The following is a 12,137-nucleotide window of genomic DNA, read 5'->3' as shown; positions in this document are numbered from 1 at the left end:
ACTTATGACTGTATGACTATAACTTTGTTGCTAGTAACCTTATGATTTATATTGATATTGTTTCCTGATTGCTTATTTGTACCGTATGACTATAATTAAGTGTTGTATAATTGTTAAATTTGTACCCTATGACCATCATTAAGTGTTGTAAGTGTTGTACCTTGATGAAGGTATCTTTTCTTTTATTCACACTGAGAGCATATGCAACAAGACAAATTCCTTGTGTGTCCAATCAGACTTGGCCAATAAAATTCTACTCTATTCTGTTTACGTGATATAAATTACAGTGGCAATGAAGTCCACTGCCTTACATCTGGCCATGCTAAATAAAAAGGCGGTCACAGAGAAGATAATGAAGAACTATTCTGTACTGTTCGAAACTGCAGGATCCAGAATAATGGATTTGAGTTACTGGAGCATAGATTCCGACTGATTATTTTTTAAAAAAAATCCCGCTTTCTAACAATACTAGAAATTCTACAGTGGAACAAAAGTATCGCGCTTCTTTCCCTGCCTAGATCTGTCCAAGAGCAAACTGGACGCATGACTGTATTTTGGTACATGGGAACTACAATCCTTGTGGACAGTGGTGGGATTCAACCAGTTCGCACCACTTCGGGAGAACCGGTTGTTAACTTTCTGAACAGATTGGCAAACTGGTTTTTGGAAGAAATCATTAGGGCAGAGAACCCGTTGTTAAATTACTTGAATCCCACCACTGCTTGTGGAGCATTGTCCGCGCACGAACAGCACACCACATTCAGAACTCCTAGCCATTGTTCAGTATGGGGACGGCTATGATGGGAATAAAATGCTCACTTCGCCGACACCAACCAAGGCTCGAATCAGGCCACGGACCGCCCTCTCCCGGAAGAATCTAGCTTCGCTCTTTCGCTCGGCGTCCTTCTGTTACCACAGCAACCATCGGAAGAAACTATTCCCTTAATCTACCTTTATACCAGACTAAAGGAGAGCCTAGCACTTCTTCGCTATTACTGGAACATGTAATAAATTGAGAATGATTTATTTGAGAACACATGTTCCGAACGACGGCATTAAAAATATTTCTATGGAAATCATTATTTTTTTCCTCCTCCTCCAGATTTCAACGATGGTAAGACCCTATCGCCGCCGCTGCTGCTGTTCACGCCTCCTTTCACAGTCGCTTGGGTCGCTACCATCACACAAGGAGGGGGCTGCATGTTCTGATACGGGTTATAGCTTCGCGAACCCTCTACTCATACGCCCCTCCATTTCCTGTGAAGAGATTCTGTTGTGCATTCTTAGTTTATATATATTCCGTTTGTATGAGTGCGTACCAAATCTTATTTTCGCAATTGTGCAATTAAAAATAACTTCCCTTGCCCATGTGTGGTACTGGCCACTGCTCCAGCTATCCTGCGCGATCATCCACAGGCTACCGCGGGTTGCAAAGCTTCAAACATCGGTTAAGGCTACGCCTGCGCAGATTGGTTTCGAAGGTTGGGACTGTTGGATGTGTTGTGGTCGTGGTCATGGTGTGAAAGTTTCCTAAATTTGGTCTTAAGTGCTAGGTATGAGATGCGGGTCGGCTTCAAAAAAAATGCCGTTCCTTTGTCAGGGGGCTCTTTTAAATGTGGCGTCAACTTGGATTCTGCATTTCTAAGCACAGGAGATCCAGAATATCGGTTTTCCCAAAATCTCCCAGTGGGGTATTGCTTGGAGCAGACTGGGACGCTTGAGATGCATTAAAATTGCCACCCGCTACCTTGAGGAGACGGTCGGTACTCAGCGATACATGAGATGGAATTCAGCCCTATTGCACATATACTCTCACAGGTTGCATGTGATTAAAAGCAGTGTTTATGGTTGCTTTTTGGGTGAATCTGATACCTTCTGGAGATGTAGGCTACTATATGGGCAATGGTAGCTAGGAATTTATAGTCTGGTTGAGGTCAAAAAGTTTTCTGTATCCAACTCTTGCAGGCAGTGATTGATCTATGCATTTTTCAATGAAATAATAATCTTTGTGGGATTTTTTCCCCCCCAAAGATAAGAGGAATTTAGAAAGATGCCACTTTTTGGAAACACATTCAGTCCAAAGAAAACTCCGCCCAGAAAATCAGCCTCACTTTCCAACCTCCATTTGGTAAGTTCTAGAAGAAACTGAAGATCCTTATGCTATTTTTTTCACCAGGAAACTCTTTAAGCCACTTTCGTGTATAAAATATTCAGAAAAGCACAACCAGTTTGTTACTTGTTGAATCTTTGTGATGTTATACACCTTTACCCATTTTTATTTAAATAATAAAATATTCTTTTAACAATAAATAACCAAGCATAAACTGTATGAATATAAAAACACAAAATTGTTGGCTACACCAGTAAACCACATAATATTTGTATTTTGAAAGCAAAATGTATTTGGTCATCTATCTCCCTTTGGGGAAAGAACTGTATAAAAAAGTTTTCCTTGTGCTGTGTGCAAAAGAAGAGATTTAGAGCAGCTCTTAAGCTCTATGAAATCTTTATTGTTTTGTAACATAGTAGAGAAAAGAGTGGGGTTTACATCTTAGCCTAGTTCATCTCTCACTATTGTGTTGTTTTGTTTTGAACTTTTTATGGTTTACATTTCCCAGTCTCGGGAGAGGAGCTGGTTTCAGAAGGGGTTGGAAAAGAAATTTTATATTGGAGGTTTCCTGATCTTGATGGTGGAAATCCAACATATTCTGCAATGACTGGACACTAAAGCTATAGAATTGCATCCATATTTCCCTAAAATGATGCAACATTATGGGAGCATAGTGTGAGGATGCTAACAACTTCCCATGCATATTTGAATAAGATATATACTTTTTATGCCCTAGAATAAATGGATTTGGCATATTTTGTACAGGTTTGCCTAATGCTAAGAAAATAGAAATTAAGAAAAGTAAAATTTTGGGAAAGTACTGAAGTGATTCCTCTGTTTTACAGCTGGACAGATCTACCCGTGAAACTGAGCTGGGCTTAGAATATGGAACCCCTGTTATGACACTTACAGGACAGAGTCTGAGGTTTGAGAATGGCCAATGGATACCTGGTAAGAGAGAGAGAGAATTATCTTAGCGACTGCAGTATTCTGCAGAGTTTCAGAGATATTGCTCTACAGATAATCCTTGATTGACTACCGGTTGCTTAGCAACTGTTCAAAGTTATAACACGTCTTGAAAAAGTACTTACAGTCCATTTTGAAGTTCCAGCATCTGCGCCTCTGCGGCCACGTGACCTATTTTGGAAACTCAGTAACAGGCCTGCATTGACAACCATTTGCAGCACCTTGCGGTCACAGGATCATAATTTATAATGTTTTTGCAGAAAATTGGTATTTACTTCCAGAAAATATCTCATAGCAAAAAATGATTTGTTTAACTGCTTATTTAAGCATTTGCTTAATGACTGCAGCATTCACTTAACTGCTGCAAAAAAAACAACTGCAAAAAAAGCTGCAAAAATTGTGTCCAGTCACATAATGACCTGCTTTACAACAGTCTCGATGTGGACTCAATTATGGTTGTAACGAGGACTACCTGTAATCTGGCAATATATATCCAGGATTGTACATCCATTATTCTAGTGCTTAAGGGTGAGGTAGTTTAAATCCTGATTCCTTCCAAAAGGGAGCATAATCAGCCTGATGTGCTTCCTGCTATCATCTTTCTTTTGATGTTCTTTTGCAAAAACTAATGGTTGTTATTGTGTTCGGTGTGCAAGTAGTAATGATTGTTATTATGTTAGGGGTGGTATTCATACTATAGTTTTATCTGGTTTGGTATTCTTGCTAAATCTGAGATAGATCTTTGTTCCTACTTAATCCTTTATATAACACGGTGTAGCTCAGGCTGTAAGAAGCCTGTTATTAAAACACAGCTGCTTGCAATTACTGCAGGCTCGAGTCCCACCAGGCCCAAGGTTGACTCAGCCTTCATTCTTTATAAGGTAGGTAAAATGAGGACCCAGATTGTTGGGGGGGCAATAAGTTGACTTTGTAAATATACAAATAGAATGAGACTATTGCCTTACACACTGTAAGCCGCCCTGAGTCTTTGGAGAAGGGCGGGATATAAATGTAAATAAAAAATTTTTTTTAAAAAAACACCACCAATTCTCATTTTTTCTTGGAGGCATAAAATAGTCTTAATATGCACCAAAACATACCCATAGGCATATCTATTGTTGGATATTTGATTTTAAGGTCTTAATTTATTGTGGAGTAATAGATTTTAAATTTACTATGTAATTTTATGTTTGCATTTTATTCCTTCAGTTGTTTTTTTAAAAAATTAAGAAATACTGATTATTTCAAGTAGTGTTGTAATGCCCAGAGAAGTTCAGTTACTAAAAATCTAAAATAATCATGAATTGCAAATAAGAAGTATAAGACATACTGGTTTCATTACACTGTCATAGGGATGGCCATACACAGATAGTCCTTGACTTATGACCATTCAAAGTTACAATATTGCTAAAAAAAGTGACTTACAACTATCCTCACACTTATGGCCATCACAGTGTCTTTGTGGTTATGTGATCAAAATTTGGGCACTTGACAACCTGCATGTATTTGCAGGGATTGTAGCATCTTGGTTTCACATGTTTTTTTTGTTTTTTTTTAATGAAAAAGTTTTATTTCCATTTTCCAACAACCTATTCAATATACAGTCTCTTATTCAACATTAGTCATTAACTTCTTCTTCTTCTCCTTTCCCCCTCTTCTACCTCTCTCTTTCCTACCTACTTTCTTCCTTCACTCTCTCCTCTTCCTTTCCATTCCCTTCTGAAATGGCAGCTGAGCAGCCCCGATTTCATTTCAAATTATTTCTATTTCTTAATTACATATCTTCAATCATTCCTTTACATTGATCCTTCATCTTCCCCCTCCCCCCCCCCCCCCTCCCACCCCGAGACTTCCCAGAACAAAGTACAGGGTATAAAATTAACAATCATGAATTAAAATACAACATAAGTCATAATCCATAGTCACTCCTCTCTGTAAGACCTTAACTCTCTTTCCAGAAACAAAAAAGTACATTCTTCTTCCAGTCCATTATATATCAGTCCATTCCACTCCTAAAATCTTCAGAATCTTCCAATTAAATTAGTATTTCCAGTTCATCAATAAAATACATAGTTTTTAATATCCAATCTTCATCGATTAACACCAAATATATATCAATCCATTCCACTCCTGAAGTCTTCAGAATCTTATAGTTTTTAATATCCAATCTTCATCGATCAAGACAATATTCCATCTTCCAGTATTCATCAGAAATTCTTTTATAATATACCTTTCTTCCTTAAACAGTCTCCCAAATATAATTCATATTTCCAACTTAAATTCTTAAATTTTTATCCAATCTCCAAAAATAAACAATATTCTATCTTCTCATATCTTTAATATCACTTACATAAATCAAATAACATTGCTAATATTAATATTTCTTCAATTTACCTTACATCTGTCAAATAACATTATTAAAATTATACTTATAACTTATATCCAAAATATATCAATTATAACAATTAAATTCTATTTAACCAAATACCAACATTACATCCATAAATTTTTCTATCTGTCCTCCAAAAGTTAAACAATATTCCATCTTCCCATTCCTTTATACCTCACATATATCAAATAGTAACACCTTATACCCAAAATAGATCAGTTGTAAAAATTAAACCCTATATATATATATTTAAAAAAAATACCATCAAAATCACATCTTAAGCATTCTCCTTCCCCTTGTCTTCTATCTTACACATTTTGCACCATCTGCTCACCAATCAGCTTAACATCTAACAATAAAGAATTTCCAATCTTTAATATATTGGTGTAAAAATCTCTTGTTTAAAAACTTATTAAGAAAAGATAAGCTTCCAAAAGTTCCTATAAAATTTTTTTTTCCATATTTGAACTGAAGAAGTTTCCAAGATTTTAGTAGTTAGTTCTGTTTGCTTAAGAGCCATTTTTAAACTGTAAAATCTACCAAAAAGAGAAAAAAAAAATCAATAAACTTTTCTTCTTAAACATTGTGATAAAGAAAAAGGTAAAAAGAAAAAAAATCATTAACAGTTCTTATTCATTCCATTTAAAAAATAGCTTGTTATGTTCTTCTTATAGGTTCCACGCCAGCAGTTATAATAAGCATTTCCTTAACTTTCACTTCTAATACACATTTCACATGTTTTGTGACCTTCCCTGCCAGCTTCCCAAAAGCAAAGTCAGTCAAGGAAGCCAGATTTGTTTAATGACTGTGTGATTTACTTCACAAACATGGCAAAAAATATTGTAAAATTGGATGTGAGTCACTTAAAAATCCCATTGCTTAGCAGCCAAAGTTTGGGTCCCAAATGTGGTCATAAGTTGATGACAACCTGTATCCAAATATGAGGAGTATTTGAAAACTTTAAAATACATATTTTGAGTTCTGGGATGCTGTAAAGGAGGAAACAACAGGGGCTTTGGGCCTGAATGAAATGGAGCCCTTATTGTGAAAACTACGGTAGGCTTTTATCTGTCCAACTGGTAAATGAAAGGTAAAACTATCTTGCAGACTAGAAGACAGAAAGGATTCAAACGCAAATTTATGAAAAAAAGACCTTATTTTTACAACCATCATTAAAATGTTTGGTAGACATGACTGTTTGTAAAATTTTTAGCTGCAAGTAAAATGTTACAATATTCAAAGATACCTTTTCTGGCCTCGGTTTTATACTAGGCCAGACCTAAGTCATGGGCTATAATATATTGTTTGCAATATCTTTATTATGCTTTAACGATTCTATATAAAATGTCATTTTCTATCAGATTTTCGTTGTTTTTCTGACTTGTTATTTTGCCTATTTTAGTAACGCGAATGTGACTTGTTTTTCCTGGGGTTCTGGCTCTCTTTTTTCATGAAATACCTAGAGCAAGACAAATTAGATAATCTTGGGCTATGTAATTCCAGAATCATTTGGAAGCAATGGGGACCGCAGGGAGACACAGCGTCTTCGCAAACGGAATCAGCAACTGGAAGAAGAGAACAATCTTCTTCGGTTGAAAGTGGATCTTTTGTTGGATATGGTGAGGTCAATGTGTCTTCTCTCTTTATAGCACATTTCAGGAGTTATTTTGTTTCTTAATGATTCCTTAGCATAATTTGCAAATTCAAATTAGAATGATTTGAAGATGTGTGGTGCTGTTGCATTCCACACCTTCCGAACTGCTTCTTTGCCAATTCCAGGTGTGGTGGCCAAAGGTGTATGAGCTGTGGTTCTGCTTTAGCACAAGGCTGTCAGCAATCAGTGAATACTTTGTTGGGAGCCTAGTGTATACTACTCTTTGCATACTTAAAATTTTTATGTTGCATGTTCAAAGTGAATTGATTGCTTTAGGTGAGCCAGCTTTTGGCCACAACACAGGACAACCCATAAGGAGAATTTCCCAGTGAACAAAACCTGACATTCATTGATCCAAGATACTGTAGACCTCATTATACAATCTTAAAGTTAGAAAATTAAAACTTCTACTGCAGGCTTTTCCTGAGGGAGAAATGAAATGAATTTTCCCATATAAATTTCAAATGCCGTAGTTTACTTGTTATGTTCAGTATGTATGCTATCTCAATCACAAAACACCTGTAGATAGCTTAACTATAACGTTTTAAAACAATAAAAATAAATAATGTACAATCACACACCAAGAACAAAACAGGACCCAATAACAATTTAAAGAAAAATAAACGAAGAACAGATCATGATCCAAATTGCCCCAGAGCTTATTGAAGAACCCAGTCTTAAAAATGTGTGAAAATACAGGAAAGTCAGGATCATATGGACTTCCAGGGAATGCTGTTTCACAGGGCAAGCATAGCTACAGAAATCACCTATATTCTAGGTCCCACAAGATGACACTGGTTTGCAGATGGGACTTGAAAATAACAGTTCTTACTGGTTGGTAGAAACAGCAGGAAGCAGCTGCATCAGTACTCAGATCTTTTATTCAATGTCTGAAAATGTATTTTAAGAATGTAGAACAGGATATATGTTATGCATTACCAGCAGCTGATGACTTATTTCTAAAGAATCAATTTTAGCCCAAACACGGTTGAAACCCAGCCCATTTAACTAAACCTTTGGAATAATTTTGCTTTGGAATAAAAAAAAAAACAACTTCTGGGTGTGCTGCAGCATTAGTATGTACCAGTATATTTTCATTACCATTTATGCCTTGCACTTTCAGCTCTCTGAGACAACTGCTGAATCCCACCTCATGGAGAAGGAATTAGAAGAACTGAAAAATTACAGCCGAAGGAGGAAGTGAATTATAAATTGGCAATCTCTAGGAGATAAGGGGAAGAAATAACAGGCAAATGTGATTTAGAGCGATCAGATCCATCTCTTGTGAAGTCAAATCTGCCTTGGAAGACTTTGCTGTCTTCGACTCTTTATAGCCAGGGACCCAACTAAGAAATAGTTAGTTCCGGTGCTGTGAGGAAGCTAGTATCTACTTTTTTCTCTTTGTGAAACTTCTATCCAAGTGCTCTTAACATATATTCATTATATTACTGATTAAGTATAGATAATATTTATGTCATCTTCCCAAGAAGATAGCAACCATTCTGAAAGATCAGAAGAGAAGAGAAGATAGGAACATTCCTTGCGATACAACTCAGGATACTTACAGATAATGAAATGTCAGTTTTTTAAGCTAGAATATATGCATGCAGCATGCACTTATTTTTGTCAGCTTATGTGAATTGTAAAGCAAGCTAGAAAGCTGAATTTACTCATAATTCATAAGACTGAAAACATGGTAAAGTGTTTCTAAATAAGGGAGGACCAAAAGTCAGCTTTAGATTATAAATCCTGTCTTAATTGAAAGTTCACACTTAACGGGTTAAGTGTGAGCTAGCAATGTAGCCTGTTTTTGCTTTATATAGAGGAACAGGTTGCCTGCAAATGGAATGTACATGAGTGCATGTTGCTTGTGCACATTTTGGCTTGTCATGCCAGGACTCATGCTGTGTCTAAAATACACCATTATCTTTCTTTAATTTACTTTAGGTTCACTATCCATGCATTCCTTGTCATCTAGGAGTCCAATGTCTGGAGGGCAAAATATCTCTGGATTGTAGTTTCTGACAATGACTTGGTATATGGCAGACAAAACAGATAGCACACCATATCTTTTCATTAGTTTCTGTTATAGGAGATATCACAAATGCTCCTGCACTTTCCCTGAAAGTATATAGAATGCCATTGGTGAGATAACGTTTAAATCTACGACATCAGAAAAAAGACATATCTTGAGGGACCTTAAAAGCTAACAAAATTGTTGGGGCATCTGCTTTAATAGAGTAGTCACTTGCTCACGGATACTTAGATGACATAACACATTCATCTCAAAAATGGCCTATTCTATAGTTCGAAAAAATTAGGGTTGCCTTATAACAATAATATACCTGTAAAGGTAAATTATTGCACCTGTAAAGTGCAAAAACAACTTTTTTATATATCTTATTTCTTTGAACTTCACACTGAATAGCCAATTCTTATTACTTCTGCTCCTTAATTCATAATAAAGCACTACTTTTTAAAATTATTTTCTTGTGTTCTAATTAATAACAAAAAGAACAAAAAACAATTAGTGATTTCAAAAAGGAAAAAAACTCACAAAATGCTATAACAAATTCGTCATACAATGATATACTTGTCTAATACAAATATTATTTAAGATATATATAGCATTTCTGGTAATATTTATGACTTTTTAACCAACTATATTCTGTATAAATGAGTCCCATATTTCATTATCTTTGTCCATAATGTATATAAAGGTTACATCTATAGGCCATCTGCTCATAGGCTGCCAATGCAATCAGGTCTTCGATCCACTGAGTGAAAGGTGCCATGAGTTAATCTTTCTAATGATGCTATATCAGCCTTTTGGCCATAGTATGGGCATATCCAGTTGTCAAATTTTATGTACTAAATGTGTAAATCAATAGAATATTATCCTCCTGAGAATTTTAGCTTTTGTTGTACAATCCTATTTATGTAATCCACTACTTTCTGTCCAGACTTGCTAAGTGTAGGATATTGTAAAAACATGTGCTTTAAAAGAAGCATTATTCTTAATACATCTGTAACAAAATGCTGTTTTTGAGAGTTCTTTTCTATACAAACATAACAGAGTTCAATGAATTCTAAATATTTTTGTTGTAAAAGTCATAAATTGGGGTCTATTGACATTCTTACTATAGACACACACTCATTATAGAGACAGTTTAGGAATCTCTTATTTTTTTTATTCCATTTCTTAACATCTGCATATCATATTTATTGATAACATTTATAAAAATTAATAGGGTTTTTAATTTTAAAGGATTGAACAAGTTGTTCTATTATCTGAGGTATTTCAGAAACTGAGAATGCTGCTGGTCCAAACAATGTTGTTAGCAAATAGAATTGTAAATATTTCCATTGGCTTATATCAGATAAATTATATTTATCTTTTACTGAGAGTCCTTAATTTATGACTGTAATTGAGCCTAGAATTATGGTTGTAAATCATTGCGATTATAAGTTGAGCACTCATGTAACCAGCAGTAATTTTTCCAGCTATTTCCCCAGTAGTTACTGCTGTCCTTAAGGGAGTGCTGCAGTCATTAAGCAAATACCTCCATCATTAGGTGAACCCATTAATTTGGGCACTTTTTGCCAGAAACCAGCAAAAAATATCTTAAATCACAGTCATATAACCATGGAAAACCACAACCAATTGTAAAGCTGACCTGACCAATGTAATCACATGACCATAGATGACGCACCCATTTATAATCACCAGGGATATTTTACAGGCCATAAAGCACCTGTTCCATGGCTGTTGTAACTTCGAAAAGCTGAAAATGATTTTTCATTTTCAGAATTACCTGTAGTACTTAGAATGCTGAGAATTCATAATCATCTATCTGGTGGTCCAACATCAGTATCTCCATTTCCATATCACCATTTCCCAATTTTCAAAGTTGGGATTCTCCATAAAGTCAATTTGGCATGGGAAAAAGCATCAAATCTTTTTTTATTAGATATTATATTCTATAACTTTCTAATTGATATCATTTTCACAGATATTAGAATTATAGTATAGTTAGATTAGATGCTAATACTGTCCATCCAACCAATATATTCTAGAATTGGTCCAAATTGAAAAATTAACACTAATTGTTTTCTTCCAGTATCTAATGACTGACAGTAGGTAAACATGATTATATAGCTCCAGATTTGGAAAGTTGAATCCTTCCTCATTAATTGGTAATTGCATTTTTATACAGATATTATCAGAATTGAAGAACCCTATACAAATTTTCTAAAGAAAATTTAATTTCTGAAAGTATTTTCAAAATAGATAAACTGGAATTCTCAGAATGTAAATTAATCTGGAATAATATTTTTTATGGAATTATATGCATTGCACCTTTGGTTAGGAGAGGGGATGAGGTACATTTTTCCCTGTTAAGGTATGTTGTGCAATTTGCAGATCTAATCAGACCATTTTAAAGAAAAACATTGTTCTTTAAATCTACTTTCATATTTTAAAACAAACTTGTTCCCATTAATTTTATATATTAATTATAATCCTTGACACAGATAAAATACAGGAAAAATTGCCATTTTCAAGTTAAATTCAACAGCAAATATTACAGGAATCTACACAGTAGCACTGCTATATTGCCTGGGAGGGAGGGAGGGATGAAACTAAGCTATGATTTAAATAACCATGATTTACTGAATAATTATGATTAGCTGACTTTGTGCAACATGGTCATAAATCATTATTTAAAAGGTGGATTCATAAAATTCAGTGAATCAAAATCACAAATTATGACTTACCATTTATAAACTCAACCATTAACTTTTTTCTTATTTTTAGAATATTTCTTATTATAAAGTTGCATTGTTTTAGGATTTAGTTTTTTTCATAATAAATGTCTGCAACCCATTGAATGTTCTGGTATAGTCACGGCTAAAGTCAGACTTTAGCCAGATAGGTAACCCTTTCTTCTGTCCCCATCTCCCAGGAAGAAAAAAATAAATAAATTGAATTTCAGTCCCAAATCACAAAACTTGGGATT

General features: G+C 34.9%; 1 protein-coding gene across 3 annotated transcripts; it reads left to right on the top strand.

The window, feature by feature from the left end:
• Positions 1–1,384: 1,384 nt before the first annotated feature.
• On the top strand, positions 1,385–11,716 carry CBY1 (chibby 1, beta catenin antagonist). 3 transcript variants are annotated; one of them, XM_058190449.1, is made up of 5 exons: positions 1,385–1,481; positions 2,032–2,128; positions 2,956–3,061; positions 6,969–7,084; positions 8,243–11,716. In XM_058190449.1, exons 2-5 carry the CDS (start codon positions 2,051–2,053, stop codon positions 8,321–8,323), a joined length of 381 nt encoding a protein of 126 aa, XP_058046432.1. In that variant the 5' UTR covers positions 1,385–1,481; positions 2,032–2,050; the 3' UTR covers positions 8,324–11,716. The 3 variants fall into 3 exon arrangements, with proteins under 3 accessions (XP_058046432.1, XP_058046430.1, XP_058046431.1); XM_058190447.1 differs by having other exon boundaries at positions 1,411–1,553; positions 8,243–11,174; XM_058190448.1 differs by having other exon boundaries at positions 1,432–2,128.
• The last annotated feature ends 421 nt before the right edge of the window (positions 11,717–12,137 follow it).

The sequence above is a fragment of the Ahaetulla prasina genome, chromosome 7 (assembly GCF_028640845.1).
Source record: "Ahaetulla prasina isolate Xishuangbanna chromosome 7, ASM2864084v1, whole genome shotgun sequence".
NCBI classification, from domain to species: Eukaryota; Metazoa; Chordata; class Lepidosauria; order Squamata; family Colubridae; genus Ahaetulla; species Ahaetulla prasina.
This window is presented reverse-complemented; position numbering and strand designations above follow the sequence as displayed.

Excerpts from the sequence above, each read along its gene's own strand:
- CBY1 (XM_058190449.1), top strand. The coding sequence starts at position 2,051 with ATGCCACTTTTTGGAAACACATTCAGTCCAAAGAAAACTCCGCCCAGA. Across the intron at positions 3,062-6,968 it reads GAATGGCCAATGGATACCTG|AATCATTTGGAAGCAATGGG; the intron begins GTAAGAGAGAGA and ends ATGTAATTCCAG. Across the intron at positions 7,085-8,242 it reads TGGATCTTTTGTTGGATATG|CTCTCTGAGACAACTGCTGA; the intron begins GTGAGGTCAATG and ends TTGCACTTTCAG.